This window comes from Arabidopsis thaliana, chromosome 4, assembly GCF_000001735.4.
Source record: "Arabidopsis thaliana chromosome 4, partial sequence".
NCBI lineage: Eukaryota > Viridiplantae > Streptophyta > Magnoliopsida > Brassicales > Brassicaceae > Arabidopsis > Arabidopsis thaliana.
In genome coordinates this window covers 1,963,217-1,989,430 of record NC_003075.7, presented here as the reverse complement: position 1 = coordinate 1,989,430, position 26,214 = coordinate 1,963,217, and the positions used below count along the sequence as shown (strand labels likewise).

Genomic DNA, 26,214 nt, shown 5'->3' with positions numbered 1-26,214 from the left:
TTGCTTTACAAGATACAACAAACGTCATGGGCCTAGCGTATTTCTAGATGGGCCTTAATCAAAGTCTGTTTACAGATTTATAATTCGTAGCGAAGGCGTTGAAGTCAACTTCTTTATCGTCGGCTTATTCAATGCCGGAGTGCGAGCTGAGAGAAACAACTGCATTTATGAATGTTTCAAATCAACGGAATTAGTTAACAAGTCGGTGAATAAAATTTTATAATAATCAAATTCTCTTTAGGTTTTTCTCGAAAGTAGCTAAATTTTTGGGGGGAATTTGAGCTCGTTTTTTTGAGGATTAGGTTATTTTTAAGTAACAAAAGGAGATGATGATTGTCAGTTTCGGTTGTGTTTCTTTGTTACCGGGAAAATTCATCTTTGCGTTTCTACCATGGAAGGTGGAATTCTGATCAGAAAATTGTTTTGTAAACTTGTCCTCATAATGTTTAAAAGCCTTCAGACTGATAAAAAGTGAATTCCTTTTTTGCAGTGGATGATATTGTCGTTGTACAGGCAGGTAGATGGATTTTGTATAGCACTGGTGAATGGGAATTCAAGCTTGATTCTTGTCGTCACGGTAGGGCGATGAGCTTGATGGGGTTAAGAACTTTAAGGGATTTGGAGCTTAAGGTTCGTCACATCTTCGGGCTGGAGAAACCTTCCATATCTTTGGAGCTTAGCTACATCTTCGAGGACAGACTAGCTCTGTTAGCTGGTGTTCTGCCGGGTCCGACAATGATTGGGTCTGATTGGCAGTTTAGATGCTTTTAATCTCTAAGTATTGGTGATAAATCTGTGAATCTGTTTGTGTGTTTTAGAGAAGGCGATTCAGTTATCGTCGGTCCTGCCTGCGAACCTAGACAGACTAGCGCAAGTGTTGTTAAGTATTTTGAAGCTGGAGAACCAACATTTGCAGGCATTGTACAGTTTAGAGATAAACCTGTTCCGGCGGTTGGAGGAGGTTACTTTGCGGGGTTATTATCTTCTGTTCAAGATAATATGGATGCCCATCCCCCCAACAATCACTCTGATTTTGTTCAGAGTACAACCGTTTGTGATTTATCCAGTCAATGGGACATCAGCGATGAACTTCTGTTAGAAGCCCTAGAAGCAGTGGAGAAGTCTGGAGCTTTTGTCACCGCTGCAGGGGTGGATACATCCCTACCGGCAGAAGTACCTGATTCAGGTGATGATTCAGAGTCTTTAGCAGAATCTGACGAATCTTCCTCTCTTAGTACAGGTAGTGACTTAGAAGTTTCTGAGTTCGACGACGATACCCTCCACGAAAACACTCTCCAATCTGATAAAGAGATTGTTGTACATGAAGACATCGGGGATGATGATTTCATTGAGCAGCCCCCCAAAAAGAAAGTTTTGCTTCAAAATACCAACCCTGGTGCTATGACAGAGTTTTTGGAAACTTGTCAGAAAGGTATAAGCATTGATCAAGTGTATGGGTACGAAGATCTCGAGCCGATGTTTGGGGACGATGATATTGATGCAAAAGCAGCTTACGTTGATTTGACAAAAGAGGATGACAATATGTTTGTTGGAAGGACCTTTGCATCGAGGGAAGATTTCAGGATTGCCCTGTCCATTTATGCCATTAACCGTATTTTCCGCTTTAAATTTACTAGGTATGAGAAACATTACTTGGTTGCTGAATGTTATGACAAAAAAAACTGTGATTGGAGAGTTAGAGCACACCAAGTTGGAGGTGACAGCGAAGAATATGAAGTGAGGCTGGCAAAGTTGGAACATGTGTGTAAGGTTCAGACTAGGAGCCGCTTTTCAAAACATGCTACGTCCAAGGTTGTAGCTGCTCTCCTAAGGGCTAAGTATGCCAAGGCCTTCTGTGGTCCAAGAGCAAGAGATTTACCCGACTCTCTTCTTAGGGAGCACAATGTTCGGATGACGTACTGGAAATGTTGGAAAGCCAAAGAATTGGCTGTTGAGACAGCTCAAGGCACTGATGAGAGCTCTTTCTCTTTATTGCCGGTTTATCTTCATGTCTTACAACTTGCAAACCCTGGCACAGTTTATCATTTGGAAACAGAGTTGGATGATATTGGGGATGACCGATTCAAGTATGTTTTCCTCTCATTGGGGGCTAGTGTAAAAAGGTTGAAATATATTCGGAGGGTTGTTGTCGTTGATGGTACACACCTCTTTGGTAAGTATCTTGGCTGTCTTCTTACCGCAAGTTGCCAGGATGCAAACTTTCAGATTTTTCCAATCGCCTTTGCCGTAGTGGACAGCGAGACAGATCATTCTTGGACATGGTTCATGAATAAGCTCTCAGAAATAATAAAAGATGGCCCTGACTTGACATTTGTCTCAGACCGGAATCAATCAATATTCAAATCCGTTGGTCTTGTGTTCCCTCAAGCACACCATGGAGCTTGTTTGGTCCACATCAGAAGGAATGTTAAAGGAAGGTATGGAAAGAAGAGTGGCCTTCAGCTCTAGTGTGGCAAGCTGGTAACGCATTCCGTCTCAAAGATTTTAATAATGTTCGTGACAGGATAAAAAAAAAAGGAATATGTCTTGTTGGAATTACATTGAAGGATCGGGTGTTGCGAATTGGAGTAGGGTTCATTTTACGGGAGAGAGATATAATTTGATGTCTAGTAACATTGCGGAGTCTTTGAACAATGCGTTACTACCAGCTAGGGGAAGCCCCGTTGTTGCATTGCTTGAATTCATTAGGAAAATGCTTGCTAGGTGGTTTGAATCTAGGAGGAAAAAAATATCTAGAACGGTTGGCGACATACCCATTGCTGTTGAAAGGGAACTTATGAAGCGGTTTAAAGGTGCTTTGGGGATGTCTGTTTCGGCAGTTGGCAGTTGGGATTTTGAAGTTGTTGCAAAGGACGGTGAGCAGTTCCACGTCTCTTTAGAACAGCAGTCTTGCTCTTGCTTGGAGTTTCAAGCAATTAGAATCCCATGTACACACGCAATGGCTGCGTGTCATGATAGGGGTTTGGAGTTCAGAACTTTGGTTGGAGAGATGCATAGGCTCCCAATGTGGTCACCAACGGTCCAAGCTCCAATCCTCCTTGTACGCGATCCATCGGAGGTTAAAGTCCCTGAGGAAATAAGGTCACTGTGTTTAATGCCTCCCAAAACAAAAAGACCTGCTGGGAGACCTCCTAAGTTGCGGATTCATTCGGTTGGGGAATATGAGGTCAGTTACATCTTTTTCATCAATATATTTCTATATAATCCAAAGGCAACAATCCTTTTTCTTTTGCATGTAGGGAAATAACAAGTCCAAAACGCCTAACAAAGGTGGACGATGTGGGGGATTAGGTCACAATCGTGTTACGTGCAAGACCCCCCTTGGATGATGCTATTTAAACTTAGAAAGATTTGGCTAGTTTTTTGTTATTAATGAAGGAGCTTTTTTCGGTGTTGTTTTTGTTTTTGGTATCGGGGTAGACATTTTTACCCAATATGTTTTAACAACAATGTCTAATTCCTAAACTTCTTTTGAAGTTGCAAGTATTACTGATGAATAGATACTACTTTTTGTGTATTATTCAAGTAGCATCTGGCGAGGTATTTCAGTTCAATCAGTTGTTTTCACATCTTCACCAATCGTTTATCTCATTTAGGTATACAGATAACGTTGTACAGTTTATACAACGTACAGAGATCCCCCGTATACCTTTTTCACCGTACAGATATAACCGTACAGTTTATACAGCGTACAGATATCGCCGCACACTTAATAAGCGTACAGATTGCGTTGTAGCCGTACAGATAGTGGTCTACAGATTGTGCTGTACATATAGCGATGTACAGATAGTGGTGTACAGATTGTGCTGTACAGATAGCGGTGTACAGATAGCGATATACATATAGCGGTGTACTGATAGCGATATACACATAGGGTTATGCATATTGTCTAATTTTCTTCCAAAGTGGCTTGTACTACTGATCACTGCATACCACATTTACTGCATTTTTGTAGCCTTATTGGTCATGTATTTTTGTTTATAATTTGTTGCACTCTAGTGATTGCAGCGTACTTATGGTGGTGTACTGAAAGTGGTGTACAGATTTCGCTGTACAAACAGCTTTACAGTTTGTGCTGTACAGAAAGCGGCGTACAGATAATGCTGTACAGATTGGGTTGTACAGAGAGCGGTGTACAGATAGCGATGTACAGATAGCGGTGCACAGATAGCGATGTACATCAAGGTTATGCATATTGTCTAATTTTCTTTCAAAGTGGCATGTACTACTGATGACTTGATACCTTCCTAGCCTTATTGGTCATGTATTTTCGTTTAAATTTTGTTGCACTCTACCGACTGCAGCGTACTGACGGTGGTGTACCGAAATCGGTGTACAGATTTCGCTGTACAGTTTAATTTTTACTATTAGTGGGTAATTTTAAAGAGTAGGCATCATGTCATTAATATGTTTTGGTTTGAGGATGTAATTATTCTCAACTGTAACTTTCCCAACCACTACTTTATTGTGGCTTATATATTTAATCAACCTGCAATAACATCGTAGAAGAAGAAAACTTGTCTTTGTTTCCTCTCAAAGATTATCCACAAAAAAATGAGAACAGAAATGCCTGACATCCCTGACGATCTGTTGGCTAAGATCGTCAAGCTCGTGGCTGATGATCGTTGGTGGTTGCTAGGTCCTATCTTGAAGGCTGGCCGAAGGGGAAGAGATATGGTGTACAGAGATAACGTTTTAAAGGATGCTTGCATCTACTCTCTCTGTTCTGATCCAAGCGATTTGTACTATTTCCGGAACCAGGATACCGACGTCGTGCATCAAGGGAGGTACCGTCCTTTCTTTGAGAGATGCCTCAAAGCTGGCAACAAAACTGCCATCTACTATGAAGGGCTAAGGGTGGTGGCTGAAGGTTGTGACCTCAATGGGGGTATTGAACTTCTAGCTCAGCTGGTCCCAGAGGATGGCGCTCCATGTGTCTTGGGAATGAGGCTATGGCGGTCCACTATCTAGAGCAGTTTGGGATTTTCCACGCTCCCTTAAGTACACAAAGGGTTAGGCTATGGGGAGAGGAGTTGGTCAGAGATTTACGACCATATCGGAGGATAAGCCACGCTTCTTACCGGAAGGCGTTCATCTATCCACTTTGCAAAGGGATCCCGTCGCCGGATTGTGCCATGGATTGTGCTCTTGCTTCAAGCGGTTATGAGAACTTTTGCAACGATTGTTACTTATGGTGGTTGTCAAGGAAGGTCTGTCAAATGGTCTGAAGGTATTCTCCTTATTTTTCCATATTGATCAATGTTTAAATTATATTATGACTATGCGGATGTAATTTGTTTTTGCTTTTTGCTATATAATTATAGTTCTTCAGCTATTATCTTACTATGTTGTTTAATTATTGTTTTAAGTTGTTTTCGCACTCCTGGATGTATAATCTTTGTTTATGTATTATTTATATATATGTTCTTATTTTTCGAAAGTTTGTCATGACCTTTATTTATGCCGTGTGTAAGTATAGTATATATTTAGAAAGATTGTCTTTCACTTGAATTAGTTTCAGAAACATAACGTATGGCGTTACAGTTAATAATCACATTTTTGGTCACTTTGAAACTACCCGCCATTTACACTATAAAACCTCGCGCCGTTTCACCAGTTTTGCTTTACGTTCTTTAAAATAAATTTTTCTATGATGTTCCTAACTCTTTTCTTCTCCACAGATGAACAAGTTTTTAATATGTGTCAATAACCAAAGAACTGATATGTTAATGATATGATTGGAACTTCAGCACACACCTTCCACTTGCATTTCCTTGGATGCATAAATGATTGGACATGTATTTTAAATATATGTCTATGGCTAGTGGTGAGTCTTTCTCCTACTGATACTTATAATTTGTTTTTGAATAAATTATAAACGCAATCATATCATTATTTTCTCACCATTTCAATTTGTGTTGAGACTATTTTTACCAGAATTCGCATACCGAGATTTTTTTCAAATGCTTATTAATATATTCATTAATATTTAGAGATGAACAAGGTTTGGATATGTTTCGTTTATGTAGTGAGGAGGTGAGAACTCATAATTACCAATATGATTGACACTTCAGGCTACACTTTCCACTTGCATTTCTTGGATGCCCAAATGATTAGACATGTAGTTTAAATTTATTATTATAGTTAGTGCTTAGTCTTACTCATTCTGACACTAATAATTATCTTTTCAGTAATATATAAAACCAAACATATATCTATCTTCTCACCATTTCAAGATTTGACAAAAAGAGGTTCTTCCACACTAATAATTACTTTGTTTCCAAAGCCCCAAGCGGACTGCCACTAATTTGCCTCACCGCTAAGTTGGTGCTTTTGAGAGCACAAAATCTTGAGAAATCATTTACCCCTGACCGAAATAAATTATCTATAAAAACCAGACATTTCAACCTCAATTTTACATTTATATTACATCCAGCGGTAATTTACATTAATATTACACAAACATTTATACATTTTCAAGCGGAATTTTACATTAACACTAAACTTCTACTAGGTACTTCAAGTTACGTTCTTACTAATTAGACAATTTGAAACATAATTCTACAATAACTGCAAATAGATATTAAAATATTTCTTCAGAAGTTATTCTCATTGTTTGTATCTCTACAGAATTTCACAAATTCGAAGTGCTGCATTGAAGATGTAACATCCTTCACAGTAATGTTCGCCTTCATGCCAATAAGCACAGTCTGGTACATTTATTCTCTTAGAGTAAGCAAACTCCCAGATTGGACCGAAGGTATCTTCATTAGCTGGTTCATACGCCAATAGTGTGTCAATCAAACCTTCACATTCTGCTTCCAAATCTTCAGAGTAAATATTAAACAAAAGCCTATCACCTAAGCTCTCGAATATCATGTCGAATGTAGCCCCGGCTAGATCACCCCTTTCAGCACACATTTGGAACATGGCATAGGCCACAGTCGCCGATTCATCTTCAGGAACTAGTTCATTTAGCAAAGCAAGGGAACCTTGTATATCCCTTTCACGGGTCACTAAACGCAAAGCTTCATAATAAAGAGCCTGACGTGTAAAGAAGCTTCTAGCTACACCACCAGGATATATTTTCGGTGGCTCGAGACAGAAAGCAGTTAGATTTGCTGACTTTACAATGTCCCTCGAGAGTGCAATGTCCCTTCCTCGTTTGTTTGTGAGTATCACCGGAGCTAGGTAATATGCGTCATCATCTCCCAGCTTCTTCACAATAATATGGAAGATATCATCTAGTAAATCTTATAAAGACATTACTTTTGAGGTTTATGAAGTTAAAAAGGAGCAAAGAAAATGAGGTGTGGATGAGTAAACGAACCACTAAGGACATATTTATAGGAAACAAAAACAAAACTAACTTTCATACTTTAACCTAAACCTATCTGGACTATTGTACTAATGAAACATCCGTACACCACAGGCGCTGTACAGAACAAATCTGTACATTGAAATATAAGAACAAATCCGTATGCTTTATATACGATACAGAAACCATATGTAAAATCACAAGCCAACAATAACCTATGTAGATGAATCATAACAGTCCGTACACCCAATTCACTGTACAGATAATAGCCGTACACCCAATTCACTGTACAGATAACAATCCGTACACCACAGACGATCTACAGAACAATCTGTACATCTTAATATATGTACAGTCTCCAATGTGTACACCGCATCTGCCGTTCAGACACATTAAATATCAACAACTAAGTTCTTAAAAAACAATAATTAGTTCTTTAATAATTAATTCAAACAATATATGTTCTCTTCCAGTACGCCACAATAATTAGTTCTTTAATAATTAATTCAAACAATAATTAGTTCTTTAATAATTAATTCAAATAATATGTATGCTGTACAAATACCCATTCGTACACTGTTCTTATAGTACACTATGTATGCTATTCTTATAGTACACTATGTATGCTGTACAGAAAACAATCCGTACACCTTACACGGTGTACAGAAGCAATCTGTACACCGTGGGTATATACAAAATAATAAGTTATAAGTCATATTAATTCTTTGACATCAAATAATATACAAAAAACATTCTTTCGATTTTTTAAGTCATAAGCATAAGTTCAAATCTAATAAATATACAAATGCATACTTCGATCTCAAGTCCTAAATATAAGTCTTAAGTCATAAGCCCCGAATAAGTTTAGAAACACCCAAACTCTAAGTTTAGGAACAAATAACTAGTACTCGTCCTCCCATTCAACAAAAGCAGCATATGTATCCATCGCATAAACCTTCTGAATCCTAATCACCACTTCATCCGTTAGAGCCGTCATGTCAGTGTAATCCATTCCATGAGCATGCATTTCAAGGAACTTGCATGCCACAGGCCCACAGTCTCCATCGCCTTTGTTGTCGTACAGTCCTGTTACCCGTGTACAGCTGAAAGGCTCAGTCGTCATCTCAGTGGTGAGAGTTGGGCAGCTACTGACGATTGGGGTCATTTGGAATTCGACTGCTTCTTCTGGAGTTGGGGAGATGAACGAGTCTAGAACATCTATGCTTTGTTGCTTCAAGTTTATCACCAATCCAACCCAGTGAGAGCACCCCCAGTTCATTGGAACGTAGACAACATCAACATGTTTCAGGAATTCCGATTTCATGTGTATCCCAGTCGACTTCCCTGTTATGTATCCCTTGATTGTTTTCCCCCATTCGTACTTTGCCTTGTCCTCGCATTTCTGGAAATCTTCATAGTGTGTGGACAGAAGCATTGCAAACCATGTATCAATGATTGCCACCCTTCTTTGACTGTATGCTTTACCCCGGCGTTTCATCAGCATTCCTGTAATTAGCTGCATATGCTGCAACTCATAATAGAGTAAGTCATGTCACCAAACCCATTTTAGCTACGAACGCATGAAATATTATTAGTTTTTGCTCATAATACCTCAGTGTTTACCCATGTCTCCTTCGTTGCAATGTCCAAGAAGTGGTTGTTAGTCACTGTGTGCCCAGTGCAGATAGTGTACTCGCTGTTTAGCTTGGATGTTAGATTTAAAAAACATTGTGTCTTTTTCTAATAAAACTGAGATTAACAAGGATCAAACCTCTGTGGATCATCTTCAAGCAGCCTTTTAAATGTCTGGAACTCTCCATCATCCAACTTTGGGAGAGGTGTGTATGCAGGTTCCTTGGTTCTGCTCTTAAACAGAGCACTGATCCTAGGATCTACGCTATACTTAGTTGTGTCGAGGAAGCAAGAACGTATTGGAACACGCTTACCCGGCACTGGCTGGCGTATATTGGTTCTCTCCTTCTCAAAATAAGCAGGTGAAACAGCAACAATAGAAGAGTCGGGTATAACCTGGGATCAAAACATACAAGCTAGGTAAAATATTTGTATCTCAGATTGTGTATGTAATTTATTACTCGCAATCTAGACCTGAGCAATAGGTGTTACTGGTGAACAAGGTGTTTGCCTTGGCGACCCAGCTCGATTTCCCAAATCCAATGGTTCTTCCATAGTCTTTATTGGCTTGGTGTCCATAGGCTTGTCTTGCGTGGCGGTTGGCACTGGCGAAGTAGGGCTCTCTCTTCCCATTTCTTGTGGCTTACAAAAAAAAAAAAAAAGTTATGCAATAACAATAAACCAAAAGGGTTAGCTTTATGGTTAACACACAAGCAGCAACATGTGCTCGCGAAATTAATACCTCTGCACATTTTTCATTCTGGGCTGTTTCTCATTCTTCCTCATTTAGCCCGTCTTTTAGAAGGGGAGATGTAAGGATCTCTGTAGCTATCTTCTATAAAGTCCCAACATAAAAGTATCATCATGGAGAATTGCATAATTAAATAAGCAAAAATCTACATAAAACCATGTTTTGCTTTCGTATATGTAAGTATTACCTCTGAAATATTTTTTGTTGATCCATAAAGTTCCCATGGATCAACAGAGCCTTCTAGATTTACAGTTCCTCCACCATCTACACCTATGTCAGTGTCCACAGCTGGTCCATGGTTCAGCCCCGAGGATGAGCTTCCAGAAGATAAAGAAGTAACCTCCTCTCTTTTCCTTTTCCGTGTAACAGGTTGCTTTGTCTCCTTCTTCTTCTTGCTTTTCGATTTAGGGGTCTCAGGAGCCCCTGCAGCAGTTTCGGTGGCCTTCTCCTTCAAATTTTTCAAAAGATCCTTACTTATGTTGTAGCGGAGGTCTTCAAGTTGTTGAGTAAACCATTTCTTCATTCAGCCAATTCACCATGAGTAACAAACTGAGAAGAGGAGCTTGCTTGATCAGCGTTGCATCTTGCTTTGCTGTCTTTTTATGGACAGTCTTTCCAACGGGTGTAGCAGCTTTATCCTGAGTAGGCAGGGGTTCAACATTCAATCCTTCTTTCTTACTTGAACGCGTGAAAGGCTTGCGACGGATGGGGTAGTATTCTTTCTTTGCCCGTTTCACAGCTTTACTTGGTTCACATTTGTCTTCTGGCCCAACAGTTCGTGTCCCTACGAACTCTACATCATCAGTATCAAGCGCTACGCCAACATACTCGGCGTCTGCTGCTGGAGCATCTTTGGAAGAGCATTGTATGCTGTGTATGGGCCATGTTTCAGCCTTGAAGTGGTGCTTCTGCTTGATCAGAGAGATTATCAACTCCACCCCTTCATCCTCTTTTTCATCCGGCCACGACAGATCCCCCTTCACAGTTTCTGACTGATATAGTGTATATTCCACAGACAGCTACATGATTAAAAGAAAAGCACATTAGCTTACTATTGATGCATCTTTTGGATTTAAGGTGTTCTGTACAATTCCCTAAATCAATAAGTTCAAAACAGTCGCTATAATGTTAGAATAAAAGCCAATAGTCAACATTACTTACATTAGCAGTTTGCTCAGCGTCAAGAACATCTGATTCCCGCAGAAGAATTGTGCGACCAAGGTCAACAAAAAGCTTTTGGATAAAATTTCTGAAGTCAACAGTGTCTTTTATCCTACTGCATAGGGCAGGAACGGACTTGAGTACCAGGAGCTGGAGTGCAAGAGGGAACCCATAACAGACACTGCTTTTCTGAGACAGCCGGGCCTTCAGCTCCGCAATTGGATCTTCTTCTCCAGCAGAAGGGCCAAACCGTTCCATTGTTGATTCAAAAGAAACTCGCCCCCATGGGTAAGACAAGAAGAATTCTATATCATGCAGCATTTCTACAAAGTCTCGTGTAACCCGATGTTGTTTCCTATTGCTGCATACAACAACCCATCAATCAGCACTACCAATGCAAGACTCAGCTTCTTCCATGTTGAGAATCGCTTCCGAGTCTCCGCTTTAGCATCCCCCCTTAGCATATCTATCACATCCATTACCGTGACTATACTTTTCGCACCAAACAGCCGGTTCCAAACAGACAGGTATGCTGGGTCGTGGTAATCTTCTACCTTAGATTCAGATGGAAGCTTATCACAAATCAGCCCTGTGGTCATTTGGAATTCTCGTATAGAGAACCGGAGTGGGAACCCTCCATACACTGTCCACAATTCATGTTTGTTCTTCGTTAGAAGCTGTCTTGTAAGCATCCCATGAATGAGTTTTGCAGAGTGATGACACCTAGCAACTGGAAGTTCAAACAATTTTTTGAATTGGGACGCAATAAGCTCATCCCACGCCTCTGAACCCTCTAGTAATTCCACCAGAGTTCCCAAATACTCCGGCTTTGAGTGTATGTTAAGGCGTCCCCCATCCGGGAACTCCGATGGATGCAGCAAACGGCAAGGGAGGCTCGGGTTTGTAAATTCACTATCTCTGCATCTCTCATCTCCTATTATTCATCTCAGAAAAAAACCAAATCAAAAAAAATGTTCGGTGATGATAGAGTCGGATTCATCAAATTCACCGGCAAGGGACAACAAATAAGAGTTTGTTTACCTTGTTTAGATTCGTTTCTTAATCCTCCAGATTTTGCCGGAATTTTCGCCGGCGCTGGTGAAATTGGAGACTCGTCTCTTAACCCTCGAGCACTCGCTGGAGATTTAGCCGGAGATTTTGCATGCGTATCTACAAATAACCCAGAAACCTAATTATGAACCCCTATTAACCCATAAATTATCCCGAAAATTGCTTGAGGAACCGTCATCAGTATAACGACTTACCTCTCTGTGCATCTGCTCTGGAGTTTCGCCGCTTGGGTTCTTGTTTCATTACCACTGGAGGGCTTATTGTCTTCGATTTACTCGACTTCTTCTTCGTCATTGCAGATATTCTTCATAATACAGAAACCAACTTCTCTCAACTTCCTTAAGAAACCAGAAATATGAAGAGTCGAGAAGAAACCTCTTTTTTTTGGTTTCACTGGCAACTCTGTAATTACATGGAAATCGTAGTGTCAGAACCGGGGTAACAAAAAAGCCAACAATAACCACCTGTAGTACATTTCATATTGTAAATAGTAAGTGTACTAGTTTCATAATTATGTTCTGTAAACGTACTAGTTGGCAAACAAACTCTTAATTAAGCGAGAAGAAATAAGAGATTGAAGAGTTGTGTTTCCCAAATGGCCAAGACGACGGTGCCACAATGAAGAATCGGGAACCGTTGCTACCATGACTTGTGGAGGTGATGACGATGATGATGATGATAATGGTGGCGACGTGATGGAGTAGAGAGGACCATCACTGTTACATCGGAGAAGATTCGTCCAAGTATTGAAATCCTTAATAGAAAAACCAAATGGATCAAATTCCACAGATACATAATTATCTTTAGTAAATTGACGTACAGAAACGAGATTTTTGATTATAGAAGGACAAACAAGCACATTATGAAGATGGAGAGGTCGTATTTTAGAAGGCAAAAATGAATAACCGATGGCTTTAGTTGGAACAGAAGATCCATTACCGACGACAACCGATGGGGATGAGCTCGAATTAAAAAGGGAATGGAGGGTACCTGGCTGCGCGGTGAGGTGAGTTGTCGCGCCCGTGTCCATGTACCAACTTGCATCTGTAGGATCTGGCATAGTTGTAGTCCCAAAAGCTGCAGCAAGGTTTGCAGGAATTTGCGTCAATTGATTAGTCGAACCAACCATAGCTGCTTGTGGAGAAGAACCAAGGAGCCCTGCTGCTGGGTTCGTGGCTGTCAAGTATGCCATCGGTGGTCTTTGCATCCAGTTTTGTTGTGGCCAGTGTGGATATGGGGTTGGTGTTGAGAGCCATGGTTGTTGTGTCTGCCAATTGCGAGGATTCCATTGCCAGTTTTGGCGTCCACGACCTCTGCCGTTACTGCCGGTACCGCCACGTCCACGTCCACGACCTCTACCATTGTTGTTGTGCCCATTGTAGTTGTTGTGGTTGTTGTCGCGGTAGCCGGTGTTGTTGTTGTCACGATAAGTGTTGTGATTGTTGTCGCGAGACATGGAGTTTTGATTTCCATTAGACGTTACATAGAGCACATTGGGAGACGATGAGTTGGCTGAGTGAGAGGATCCTGTTTTGACCTGCTTGGAGAGACGACGTTCTTCCTCAATGAGCATGGATCGGGCAACAGAGAAAGATGGGAACGGTTGGCGATGCTTGATGATGTTGATGATGTTGTCAAACTTTTCAGAAAGTCCATTGAGCATATGCGTAACGACGACACGATCAGAGACAGGAGAGTCAACGTTGGCGAGGAGATCGGAGAGTGTCTTGAGCTTCTGGCAATAATCATGCACAGACAGGTCGCCAAGGGTGAGAGAGCGTAAGTCGTTGTCAAGGAATCTCATATTTGTCGGCTGCATGATAGCTGCATCCTTATCACTGTCCCATGCCTCTAGCCGTACATCGGCTGGTTGTTCTTTTATAACCTTCAGTAATCTATCAAAGAAAATATATTTGTTTGTTTGTGTCCCCATAGCTATATCGTATAACTTGGTTAGTTGGTTCTAATGTAGAAAACGAATGTAGCTTATACATATATAGAGAGAGCATAGACGGTCAAAATTACTCTTTACTTTTACTTTCGTTTTCCAAGACGTTTTTGGAAATAAAATGAGACATAAATCAATATACGAAAATTCTTAAATTATTATCTCTCTTCTATTGATAATTATATTAAACAAAACATAAGTATTAGCAAAGTGGGAAAAAAGGACTAATTATCATGTTTCATCTCAAAGAGAGTAATTATCTCTTTAGGTTTACATAAGCATTGAACTCGATCGTCTGATTTCAACACCTTTTAAAAGACTTTGGGTGCCTATTCAAATTTCCATTAAATACCACTAACGATAAAAAGCATTTTACTCTCAAATCCATTGCTAAATTGTTTAGGCTTTTAGCCTTTACAATAGTAAGAGAGAAGAGAAAGAAGTAGAGAAGACCAGAACAAGTGTGGGTGGGGACAGTTGTATGTACTCTCATCACTGCTCCTGCCTTGAGCCGTACATCCGCTTGCCATTGTTGTGTTTCAAAGAGTTTCCTAAATCCATCTACGAAAACCTGTTTGTTGCTATATGTGTTGCCATTGCAACCCAAATGTTTATAACCTAATGTGATTTGGGGATTTGGTAAACGTACGAATTAAGTTTGTACTACAACTCCATCTCCATTTGCTTCATAGGTTGTGATGTCTTAACTCTTTCTTGAACTTAAAACTCTATGTCACTAAGTTCGGTTGCATATCTCTTAACTCTTTTCTGAACTTAAACTCTATGTATGTTTCAACTTCTCTTGCATTTTGTAATGAACAAAGTACTTAATGTTGTTTGGTTTGGGTTTCAAATATTTTTGCATTGTAATTTTTTTTTGCATTTGGTTTAAGTTCTGTCTCAGTTTCAATATAGTCGTAACAATATAGTTAGACAATAAAAAAAATAGTTCACTAATTTAACGACTATGTGACGTCTACAATTATTTACACTAACTTTTTACTTAGTCGCTTGTTAGTCGTTAAACATTAGTCGTAACTTAGTCATTAAACATTTGCCGACTAATACACGACTGTGTTTAGCAAACAGAATATTCAATAGAGATAATTGTAAATTAGTCGTAAAACGGTCATTAAATTTTACCCACTAATGTACGACTACGTTTACCAAAACATATGATCAACTGAGTTTATCGAAAATTAGTCGTAAAATGGTCATTAAATTTGACGATTAAATAATGACTATTCAACGCCAAACTTTCAACATTAGGCATAGTCGGCAATTAGTCGCCATTTTATGGACTAAGTTACCGACTACTCATTCTAGTGATTACTGATTTACAACTACTTACATTAGTCGCCAAATAGTCATAAAATCCAAAATAACGACTATAAAAGCGACTATAATTATAGTCGTTGACGAGCTGTTTTCTTGTAGCAAATGCAACTTCATGTTATAGTCATCTGGTTTGGCTTTAGGGTAATCCTTCCTACACTTAGATACAAAAGCACCGTCTATGAAGACACTACCTTGGAAATGACGAGAGAGACGACTAAATAAAAACCCCAAATCCGAACCATCCTCACTTCCTCAGATTCCAAATCTCTGCTATATGATCTTCAATACTAACAAAATCCTCAATATCATTTGATGGAGTTAAATTCAGTTTAACCAAAACATCATTGGTGATTTCTTTTGTCATATTTGCTTTACTAACTCAAAAAACAAAACAAATCAACAAACAAAGCAAGCTCAAAACAGAACAAGTATGAATAATCAAATCAAGAAGGAATATACCAAATCGTAGAATGATATCCGAGAGTATTAGCTACATCGATCAAAGCTCTCCTCCGCAGATTTATCTCATCCTCTGTTCTGTTTTGACAAGTCTTCTTAAAGATTTTTCCAAAATTGCCGATTTGTTTCCTAACATGAGACGGATCCAAGCCATAGAAAACAGGAATCACCACCAATCGATTGCTATCTTCTTTGCATCTAACAATCTCCAGCAATTCATTTAAACACCAGCTTGAAGAAGCGTAGTTTTTGGAAAAGATAACAATCGCAATTCTCGAATCTCTAATCGGTCGTTTAAGATCGGGATTAAGCGATTGGCTTCTCTCAATCTCGTTATCTTTAAAAGCAATGATCAGCTTCCGATCAAGATCCTTGAGAAAGTGGCTGAGGAATGTTTGACGGATGTCTTCAACGCTAAAGCTCGGAAAGACATAGAGTACCCAAAATTGCAAGCCATAATGGAGCGAGGAATGAGATTTTTTTGAGAAACGAATCAGAGAAAGTGTTAGAAATTGAGCTGCGATTCGTTTGAATCTAGATATGAAGATGATCAATTTTTTGTTACGTTTGATCGATCTCAACACACACAAGATTTAAGAACTGTTGAAGAAGAACGAAGACACAAGGTTTGTTTACCCGGTTCAGCAAGATCGGTGTGATCAAGCCTACGTCCGGAGCCGAATCAATCCAGCAAATCTACTAACTTTGATGAAGAGTACAGCTCAAACCGAGCTTACAACAATGGTGATTCTCTCAAGTTCTCTCTCTCACAATACAAGAAAACTCATAGAAAGAAACAGATGAAGAAGATAATGAATGTAACAAACTCTGTTACTCTTTATATATAAAGTAGTCAAACCCTCCACTGCAGTTAGAGTCTTCAACTTCTCTTCTTCAATTTCCAATTTAATCAGTAACCTCCTTGTTAGATATGACTTGAATAGATTGGGCCCATGACTTTAGGCCCAATCAGTTTAGGGTTAATTAGGGTTTCTTTTGTATAAGTACACTTCTTAACCTAGCCTCCCTGTATTCTGAATTCTGTATTCTCCAGTAATAAAATCTGTCTCTTTGCCCGTGGATGTAGCCAACAGAAAGTGTTGGTGAACCACGTTAAATCTGTGTCGTGTTTATCGTTCATTTATGCAATCTCGCTTGCACCTGTTATAACACTCCTAACTAGACACACCCGGTCTGCTTCAATCTTCAATTGACTTAAACAAAACCAACTTCAGAATTTGAATGAGAGCTATAAACCAACAACACTCCACCTTGATTCAAATCTCTTCATAACTAGTGAACGTGCACTTACTTGGATTTCACCTTTGGATGAGATGTCTTTCCACCTCACCTGAGTAGCTTTAGAAACTCTAAAGCTGCCTCAAACTTCTGCACAGGAATGCCTTTGGTAAGCATGTCTGCAGGATTCCGAGAAGTGTGTATCTTGAGAACTTCAACACTTCCTTCTTCAATCACATCCCTATAAAGTTGTACTTAATCGCAATGTGCTTGGTTCTTTAATGGAACGTGTTGTTCTTTGACAGACTGATGGCTGATTGCGAGTCACACCACAAAGTAATTTTCTCTTGCTTGAATCCCATTTCTGTTAACAACCCCTGAATCCACAAAGCTTCTTTCACTGCTTCAGTTAAAGCAACATACTCTGCTTCAGTGGTTGATAATGCCATTATACTCTGCAGATTTGACTTCCAACTCAGTGTATTTCCACCAACTGTGAACACATAACCTGTCGTTGAACGCCTCCTGTCAAGATCTGCTGCATAGTCAGAGTCACTGAAACCCTGAACTCTGAAATCTTTTTCTCTGGTGAAAACCAGATTCAAATCTGTAGACCCCTTTAAGTATATTAGCAGCCACTTTACTGCAATCCAATGAATCTTACCTGGCCTGCCCATAAACCTGCTTAGAACTCCAATAGCTTGAGCTACATCTGTTCTGGTGCCAACCATGGCATACATAACGCTGCCAATAGCACTTGAGTATGGAACTTTTTTGTCTCTAATAATGTCGATTCCCAGTATTCGACTAGCTGCACCCATATCCTTCATTTCAAAACATGTACTCAACGCTTCTTTGATCTTGTTAATTTCAGTCATGGACTTAGCTGCTATCAACATATCATCCACGTATATCAGCAGATACACAAACTCCTCATCACTGAGTTGTTTTATGTAAACACACGAATCATGACCACTTCTGATAAACTTCTGATCCATGATAAAGGAGTTAAACTTCTTGTTCCACTAACGTGGCGCTTGTTTAAACCCATACAGTGACTTCTTTAACAAGCACACTTGATCTTTTTGTTCATCAGCAATATACCCCTCAGGTTGCTCCATGTAGAGTGGTTTATCCAGATCACCATGCAAGAACGCAGTCTTAACATCCATTTGTTCCAATTCTAGATCTCCCTGAACAACAATGGACATCAAGATTCTTATACAAACATGCTTGACTATAGGTGCAAACACTACATCATAGTCAATTCCTTTTCTCTGTGTAAATCCTCTTGCTACTAGTCTGGCCTTGTACCTTTCAGGTTCCACAGCGGAATTCCTGGTTTCTTCTTGTACAACCATCTACAACTGATGATCTTTTGATCCTTGTGACGATCTACTATATCCCATGTATAGTTCTTCCACAGTGACTGCATTTCATCTCCCAGTCCTGCATTCCACCTTTCTCACTCTTTGGTTTCTTTAGCTTCATGATAACAGCTAGGTTCCTCACTGATGTCCATTTCTTCAGCTGCCATAAGAGCATATGCAAATTGGGAGTGGTCAGAGAATCTTATAGGTGCTCTAATTTGTCTTCTAATCCGATCTCTAGCTAACCGATAACTGCTCCGTCTTTCACCGCTTGCTGGAGCTTCTCCTTCGGGTTCAAAATACCCTTACTCATCATCACTAGATGAAACATCAACTGCTCCACCTGCAGCTGAACTCTCACCAACCTGTTGTTGGTTACTCACAATCTCAGGACATGTCTTTTCTGCTTGAGTAATCTTCTCTACTCTCTCCTCTTGTTCAGACTTCTCTTTTAACTGTAAATCCTTACACACCAAGTTCTAATGAAATATCACATTTCGACTGATAACACATTTCATTTCTTCCAAGAGCCATATCTTGTATCCCTTAGTGCCTTGCGGATAACCGAGAAACACTCCTTTCAATGCTCTTGCCCAAGTGAGCAAATGGTTGGTGTAGGTCTCCAGACATATGCATCTTCGTTTAAGACAGACCTCACAATAACAGCTGATGCGTTTGGACCAAGTCTTATACGACCAATCTTGTAAGTTTGTTCAATAGAGCAGAATTCTCCTTCTCCAACAACAACTTCAGTAGACGCATTCCAATCCAGTAGCTGACACCTAACTACTTTACTATCACTAGTTGCTTCTGATTTAGAGTGACTATCAGTTGGAAACTGAGAAGAACAAAGGGCATCAGTAAAATAAAGACTACATCACTATCATAACAAAGGTGAGAAACATACATTTTTGCCAGCTAAGTCATGAACGTCATTCTGGAAGTCTTCAAGTTTGCTGATCAATTCAGCTTGTTTAGCTTCAAGCTGCTGCACATGTGAATCTCTAACTTGCATGAAGGCTAGCTTAGAAAAAGTAACCCCTCTGCCCATCCCTTTGACTCTCCCGGGTTTGTCCTTTCCTAATACTTGACTAACAGCATCTTCTCTAATATTAGTATTAGATGTGGAGTCCATTTCACTGTCAATTGACTTTATTTTTTCCTGAAACAAAACACAAATCTTGATAAACAAATTGATCAAGAAAATGATAATAGAATAAAGGACAACTTCTTACAATGGTCTCTTCAAACTCTGGCTTCACAGGTCTCCCATCAGAATGTGTGAGTCCTGCTACCCAAACCTTGCTTCTTGTCACCTTCCTTGGGTCCGAACTCTTTTTTTTCTACAACCAAATATTAATTTAAATAGCAGCAGAACTCACTATTGTTTTTAAGGATTACAACGTAACCAAAAACTAAATAAACTTACCATCTCTTGAGCCAGGCGAATCATTCCTTTTCGACTGGTGGTATGTGGAATTTGTGCCCTCCTTAATTGCCTAAATTTGTCACTTTGTACCTACAAATCAAACCCATTGCAACATTATTAATATCTCCAAACAACTTTACTTTAGAAAATCAAATATCACAATTAATAGAACCTTAAAAGTGCTGCTAGTCCTACTCTTCACCCAATTGCTCCAAACTGCGACAGATGGGATGTTGCTTGGTCTTAGCTCAAGTACTCTAAGCTTTGTATTTGCTGCTTTAACCTTTGAAAGAAGCTTAGATTTATGGTACCTCCACAAACAACCCATCTGCCTAAAAATAGCTTGTTTTTGTCATTCTTCTTGCAAATTAAACCTCCCTACATAAGTTTAGATAGTTAACTAAGAGTAACAAAGGAAAGTTTTGGTAAACTAAATAAATTGGTATACATACCTGAATTTCCTCCCAAAGTGCGTGTCTTGTCAGTTCATCAAGGTGCCTCCAATCATCAAGTATTACAGGTACATGCTCCCTGACTAGAGAGCCAAGAAAGGACGACAGTTTGACTGAACTATTTCCAAAGTGTTCACCCAATTCTGTAAATTCAACATCGACCTTATCATCTAGATGTTTAGCCTAGTTAACTAAATCGAGAACCCAAATCGATACAATTAAAAGAAGCAAAATTGTGACAAATCAAAACCCCAAACTCTTAAAACTTCAATTGAAACAAAACAAAACAAGATCTAAACCCCAAAATCATACAATAACCCTAAAAATTATAACCTTGAAGCGGACAAAGACGATGGATGGGATTTGTGGTCGAGTACAAATTTCAACGAGAGAGTAAGAATGAAGAAAGATGCGACAATCTCAGATGATAAGGAAGATGTAATCTCAGATTAGAACCTCTGAATTTTTGAGTAGTGAAAAAGTTCAAGAGCTAAAGATAGATGAAAAGGGGAAGAACAGTCAAATTGATGTCGTCGAGGAAAATTAGTTTTGGAGCTTAAGTCTTTGGTCAAAGACTTTTTGGAGCCCAAAAGTTTTAGTTCCCGGTTATAATTCCGTAGCATTTTAATATGGATATGCAATCAAAACTCTTATATACCAACTTTAATAAACACGTTTTTTTTAGTAAAAACCTTTCATAGTGTTTTAAAATTTCTAAACGCTATCTAAAAATCAGTGGTAACTTATTAATAGCAATACTACATAAAACGCTATAACTCAGTGCTATTAATACTCACTTTTCTTATAGTGCACGATCAGAATTTAATTTTTACCGGTTCTTTCATATAGAAACCCTCAATGTCCCACTTGAAGGATTTAATTTTAATTTTTACCGGTTCTATTCCATATAGAAACCTATTCACATTTGAAGAATATTGCAACTATTGGAAAATTAAGATGCGTACGTGTATATATGAACCCTAACAAAAAGAATCCGTTTTTAACATATCAATTTCATATTTAATCAATTAAATCAGACCCGCAACATAAACGAATCAAACAAAAAAAATACAATTTCCCATAACGAGCATGCAATGCAACCGAAAAGTCTTGAATCGACTAATCGACCATTAATGATTTTTCTGAACCAAAGAACTTAACCATAGAACTACAAGAAAACACGGAAATAATTCCGACTAGAATATTAGTCGCAGAGTAGTCGTAAAGTGATAAGTTACGACTGTTTTACGACTAACCACTGTTGTCGCAAATCGATAGTCGTTAAATTTAATAGTCGTAATTTTAGTCGCCAAATTAGTCGTAATATTAATCGTAAAATAGTCGTTATATGTTACGACTAAGTTACGACTAAACTATATGAACAGCGATATTGTAGGATTTCTCTGCGACCATTTATATACTACTCTGTCACTAATTAACGACTACGGTTTCAGACAAAATAAAAAGTCATTTTATTTTTTTTGATTTATATTGCCTATTCATGTAATGCTTTCTCCAAATTCTTAACAATTTCAAAACCAAACTAAACCTCACACCAAATTCATGATTGAAACACACACCAAATTCATTAATATTGTAACCAAATATAAGATTCAAATTGCACCAAATTCTGAAAAGATAACAAGTTTTGACAAGTTCATGAGTGTTTTGAAAGAGGGAGAAGTAACTTAAGAATGAGTTGGAGATGAGATAGGTTCTGTAGTTGATTCAGGTGAATGAGTCGCCATAAAGTGGAGGAAAAGTGCTCCAGCTTGTCCTTCTGCTCAGCCACAGCCTTGGTTTGCTCTGCCTCACGTCTTGCATTATAAGCAGCTTGCTCTTCAATTTTCTGTTGAGCTTCCTTCACTTGCTCTTGCAACGCCACGAAAGAAGAAGAGTCTCCTAAGAGTTTGCGTTTTCCAGTGACTAGATCTGGAAGACTATCATTAAAGCTGCCCACTCCATAATAGTTTCCTCGTGAATCTGCTTTGAACTATGAAAAGAAAGACAAACAATTACTAAAGAGCATGAGAATATGCAGCCTATAATTATGAAAATGTAAACTTTACCTCTAGAAAGATGACAGTAAGTTCATTTGTTGTGAGCTCCCAAGGTCGTGATTCCCCGTCTGAAACATTTGAAGTCTCTGCCTCCATTTCAGACAACTCCTGTTGCAATATCTGCTCATAATTTTGAACAATCTTCTCCGCCTTCCTATCGACATAAGTACCATCTGGTTTGGTATGCGTATTGATGAAAACCTAACCAAGACTCACCGTCCTTTCCTAACTCCTCTTCCTGCAATGTTAAAAATAAACAAGGATTAAGACAATATCTAAACTTGCAATGGACTATGAAAAACAAATAACAGAGATCACAAGAAGTTATTAACCATTTCTTGTTGGATTTGTTAATATGACTTTGGCCCTGATAAATAGATGTGAAGACTGAGCCCATTACTGTCAGACATGCGAGCCTTGGAATATGTCAGACTCTTTCCAATTGCTTCTTCACTATCCCAGTATGCACACATCGTTTCCCAGATATGGGAATCGACGATCCATTTAGGATACTCTCGACTAGTCCTCATAGTGCTAATCATATATTTCATCCGTCGGCCACAAATATCTTCAAAATAGTACTAAACTGTCCATGTTATCAAATGATCCCAAGTGTGTGTTATCTACAAATAACAAAGACATGATGTTAGTGAAAATAACACAGCTAAACATTTAAGTGAAGACAAGAGAAAAAAAAACTATACCACAAACTCGAGGAAGTATCTTTCTCGTCGATCCCGAGGAACACATGACAAGCTGTAAAAAATAAAGCTTTAAAATAAAATATCTTAGAATTTTTATTTGTAGCATGATAATTACAAAACTAATTGTCTGAATATACTGCTAGTAACTTAGTATAAATTATATACACAAAATTACACTATAAAAATTCTTTTATTATTATTACAATTTTAATATGCGACTATTATTTCCCCGACTTACGTATAGTCATAACGTAGTCGTTATTTGACGACTACCGGAATGACAATTTATTATAGTCTCTATTTAGGGACTACTTAACGTCGTTTTCGTTTAATCGTAAAACAGTCGCTAAATAGCCAATTCATAGTCGCTAAATTTGACGACTACATAAACAGTCGCCACTTGTAGTCGTAATAACCGTGGAATTTTCTTGTAGTCAGGCTTCATTACATCATGTGTTTGCCTCTTAACATTCTGAAATCATTAACACGCTACTAATTTCTTCTTTCAAAAGTTTCCTCGCTCTATTTTCTTCGTCAGCATTTGTTTTACTTGCTAGAAAAAGAATCTATTTTTTTCTAAGTGTTTGTTGTATCGTTTGTTTTATGTTCTCCTATCAATGGGAAACTGATTTTAACAAACCAAAGACGGTTCAAAAAGACTAATACAACTTTCTCAAAAATTTGCAAGCTACTTGAGAAAACAAAGGAAGTAAAATCCCATGAAATTTTGACTTTATTAATTTAAGGTTTTATGATAATAGAGATGAAACAACGAAACTAGACGGTGGTTCAATTTTTCTTCCAAGAACCATACTACCACAGTAATGTCAATTACGAGGAAAAATAGCCCTCGTTATCTCAAGGGGACCATTCGGGTGATTGACGACGAAAACCTTGACCTTAGTAGAGCTAGAAAGCTTAAGTTTGCTGTTTTTGATAGTGGTGAATGCCGCGACACTGAGGGATTCGTCATATGGAATTTGGGCGAGCTGAAGAACTCGAAGAGCATTCGACATGTTAAGAGATGCTATAAGCTCCTTTCTGCATAAGCACCATAAACGCGGAATTTCATAATCTTTGGCTGCGCTATAGAGTGACATAGCGTGTTGCTTAGCTTTCTCTGAAAGCATAGAGCCGTCGCTGTAGGTGAAGTCAACGAAAGCCTCCAACACTTCGTGTTTCATCTCTGAGAGAGTGATTGTCTCCAGCTTGGACGAAGCTTTGTATTTATCTGATTCAAACATCTCCTCAAACACTTCTGATCTTGCAGACTATACATGTTACAAGGAAATAATTCTAACTAAATCAGATAATGGTAAGAAGCTTAAAAAGTAGAAGAAGAAGAAGAAGAAGAAGTCGCAACCAGAATACGCTTATGAGCAGAGATAGCTGCATCCTTCTCACTGTCCCGTGCCATTAGCCTTACATCGACTTGTTGTTCTTTCAGAACCTTCAGAAATTCATCATAGAAAAACCCTTTGTTTGTTTGTGTCCCCATAGCTATAGGCTCATATAACTTGGGTTTGATCTGGTAAAGGATCTAAGGTTGGATATATATAGAGAGACCCCTGGATGGTCAACTTTCATTTTCTAAGACTTTTTTGGAAATGAAAGAAGACGACAATATACTAGAATTCCTAAACTATTTGCGGTCTTCTACTTGTAATTTTATTTAAGAAACCATAATAGTATGTGTAAAGGACCACTCATGCAGTATTCTTGGAAAGAAGAATTTGTTGGGTTACTTCATGTTTCTTCCCAAAGAGAGTAATTATATCTAGGTTGACTGAAACATTGAACTCGTCTCATTCGAGCATCTTTTTGCCTATTAATTAGAATTTCATTTGTGTTGAGGAAACCATTGTTTAGCAATTGTAAGAGACAAGAGAAGAAGTAGAGGAAAACAGAACAAAGTTTAAACAATGTTAAGTACTAATTACTTTGTGCAACTTAAATAAAAAGTTGAAGAGATGGACTCATTTTTAAACCAATAAAATTATTAAGATCAGGAATCTATATTCCATAAAACCATAGGGGAAGAAGAAGAAGAATTATCTGTTTGGGTCATAAAACATCAAACACAAACAAGACTTGAGTAAAACTCAAACACAAACAAACATAAACCATTCCTTGAAAACTCTTCTTCTACTTCCATTCCTTAATTTTTCATCACGATCCAATACCGTGTAAATAAGTGGAATCGATGGTTTCAACGGTTTCGCCATTAGCCTTGTCTTGCTTCTCCTTGTAGTTTTTAATTGCTGCCTTGATAGCGTCTTCTGCAAGCATACTGCAATGTAGCTTTACTGGTGGCAACGATAGATGCTTCGCAATTTGCCTGCAAAACATCACCACAAAGTCCATAAATTTATCAATAATTGTCAAAGATTTGAAGGCACGTAATCACACATATAGAACCAATATCATCATATCGTTAAGACTTTTATTCAAATAACTAAAACCACAAAAAGAAGGCACTTACGAGTTCTTTATGGTCAAGACTTCCTCCACGGATTTTCCCTTGACCCATTCAGTAGCTAAGAATAATAAGCAAACTTATATCAAACATCGCAAAACTTATGAACTTATGAAACTAACATTTGAGAGGAGAGCTTCTAATTGATTTCACCAAATCATACACTAATTTACAAAAAAAAGCTGCTAAATAGTCAGAGACCTCTCTAATACCTATATGATTTATAACGCGATTACGTAAACCATGTAAGCGAATCAATTAATTTAAAGATTTCAGGATTAGAGAAACAAATCGATCACAATATCACATAAGAAGGTACCATACCGACGGAAGAAGCTGCTATGGCAGAACCACAACCAAAGGTCTTGAATTTAGCATCAATGATTTGACCAGAACCATCAAACTTAACCTGAAGCTTCATAACATCTCCACATTGAGGAGCTCCGACCAATCCCGTACCAACGTTAGGATCATTCTTATCAAATGATCCAACGTTACGGGGATTGTCATAATGGTCGATGACATTTGGATGGTATAATCGAGACACGACAGGGAACGGTGTGGGATTTTGAGAAGCGAGCCCTAAAAAGGCTCTTTTAGTTGTTTGCCTTAACATGATCGATCGCTTCTCTCTATGGAGCTTGTTGTGAAATTCTAGGGCTTTCTCTCTAGACGATTAATAATGTTTTTTTTATTGTGAGGGAAAATTTTAAGTATTTATAAAAATAACTAAAATATTGGGAGAGTATCTTTAGTAATAATATGCTGTTTTTTTAATGCGAAAC

General features: G+C 38.5%; 3 protein-coding genes and 5 pseudogenes across 8 annotated transcripts; 1 reads left to right on the top strand and 7 right to left on the bottom strand.

Moving 5' to 3' along the window:
• Positions 1-585: 585 nt before the first annotated feature.
• On the top strand, positions 586-4,992 carry AT4G04140 (annotated as a pseudogene; the record flags this gene model as incomplete). The annotated part of the gene is made up of 1 exon: positions 586-4,992.
• Positions 4,993-6,645: 1,653 nt separating this feature from the next.
• AT4G04130 lies at positions 6,646-12,248 on the bottom strand (annotated as a pseudogene; the record flags this gene model as incomplete). The annotated part of the gene is given in 11 exon segments: positions 6,646-7,239; positions 8,295-8,864; positions 8,951-9,035; positions 9,111-9,367; positions 9,446-9,613; positions 9,910-10,214; positions 10,273-10,741; positions 10,884-11,244; positions 11,253-11,817; positions 11,925-12,053; positions 12,149-12,248.
• A 235-nt stretch (positions 12,249-12,483) lies between these two features.
• On the bottom strand, positions 12,484-13,887 carry AT4G04120 (annotated as a pseudogene; the record flags this gene model as incomplete). The annotated part of the gene is made up of 1 exon: positions 12,484-13,887.
• Positions 13,888-15,416: 1,529 nt separating this feature from the next.
• On the bottom strand, positions 15,417-16,840 carry AT4G04110 (Toll-Interleukin-Resistance (TIR) domain family protein; the record flags this gene model as incomplete). Its single annotated transcript, NM_116649.1, has 4 exons — positions 15,417-15,491; positions 15,533-15,614; positions 15,700-16,233; positions 16,812-16,840. 4 exons carry the CDS (start codon positions 16,838-16,840, stop codon positions 15,417-15,419), a joined length of 720 nt encoding a protein of 239 aa, NP_192320.1.
• A 209-nt stretch (positions 16,841-17,049) lies between these two features.
• AT4G04105 lies at positions 17,050-20,372 on the bottom strand (annotated as a pseudogene; the record flags this gene model as incomplete). Its single annotated transcript has 1 exon — positions 17,050-20,372.
• A 1,474-nt stretch (positions 20,373-21,846) lies between these two features.
• On the bottom strand, positions 21,847-22,779 carry AT4G04100 (annotated as a pseudogene; the record flags this gene model as incomplete). Its single annotated transcript has 1 exon — positions 21,847-22,779.
• Positions 22,780-23,780: 1,001 nt separating this feature from the next.
• AT4G04090 (BTB/POZ domain-containing protein) lies at positions 23,781-24,451 on the bottom strand (the record flags this gene model as incomplete). The annotated part of the gene is made up of 2 exons (NM_116647.1): positions 23,781-24,224; positions 24,317-24,451. 2 exons carry the CDS (start codon positions 24,449-24,451, stop codon positions 23,781-23,783), a joined length of 579 nt encoding a protein of 192 aa, NP_192318.1.
• A 508-nt stretch (positions 24,452-24,959) lies between these two features.
• On the bottom strand, positions 24,960-26,140 carry ISU3 (ISCU-like 3). The gene is made up of 3 exons (NM_116646.3): positions 25,754-26,140; positions 25,436-25,490; positions 24,960-25,291 (listed from the first exon to the last, which is right to left on the bottom strand). Exons 1-3 carry the CDS (start codon positions 26,043-26,045, stop codon positions 25,123-25,125), a joined length of 516 nt encoding a protein of 171 aa, NP_192317.1. The 5' UTR covers positions 26,046-26,140; the 3' UTR covers positions 24,960-25,122.
• Between the last annotated feature and the right edge of the window lie 74 nt (positions 26,141-26,214).

Coding starts and splice junctions, on each gene's coding strand:
- ISU3 (NM_116646.3), bottom strand. CDS start 26,045: ATGTTAAGGCAAACAACTAAAAGAGCCTTTTTAGGGCTCGCTTCTCAA. Junction 25,491..25,753: donor CATAGCAGCTTCTTCCGTCG/GTATGGTACCTT, acceptor TATTATTCTTAG/CTACTGAATGGGTCAAGGGA. Junction 25,292..25,435: donor GTCTTGACCATAAAGAACTC/GTAAGTGCCTTC, acceptor GATGTTTTGCAG/GCAAATTGCGAAGCATCTAT.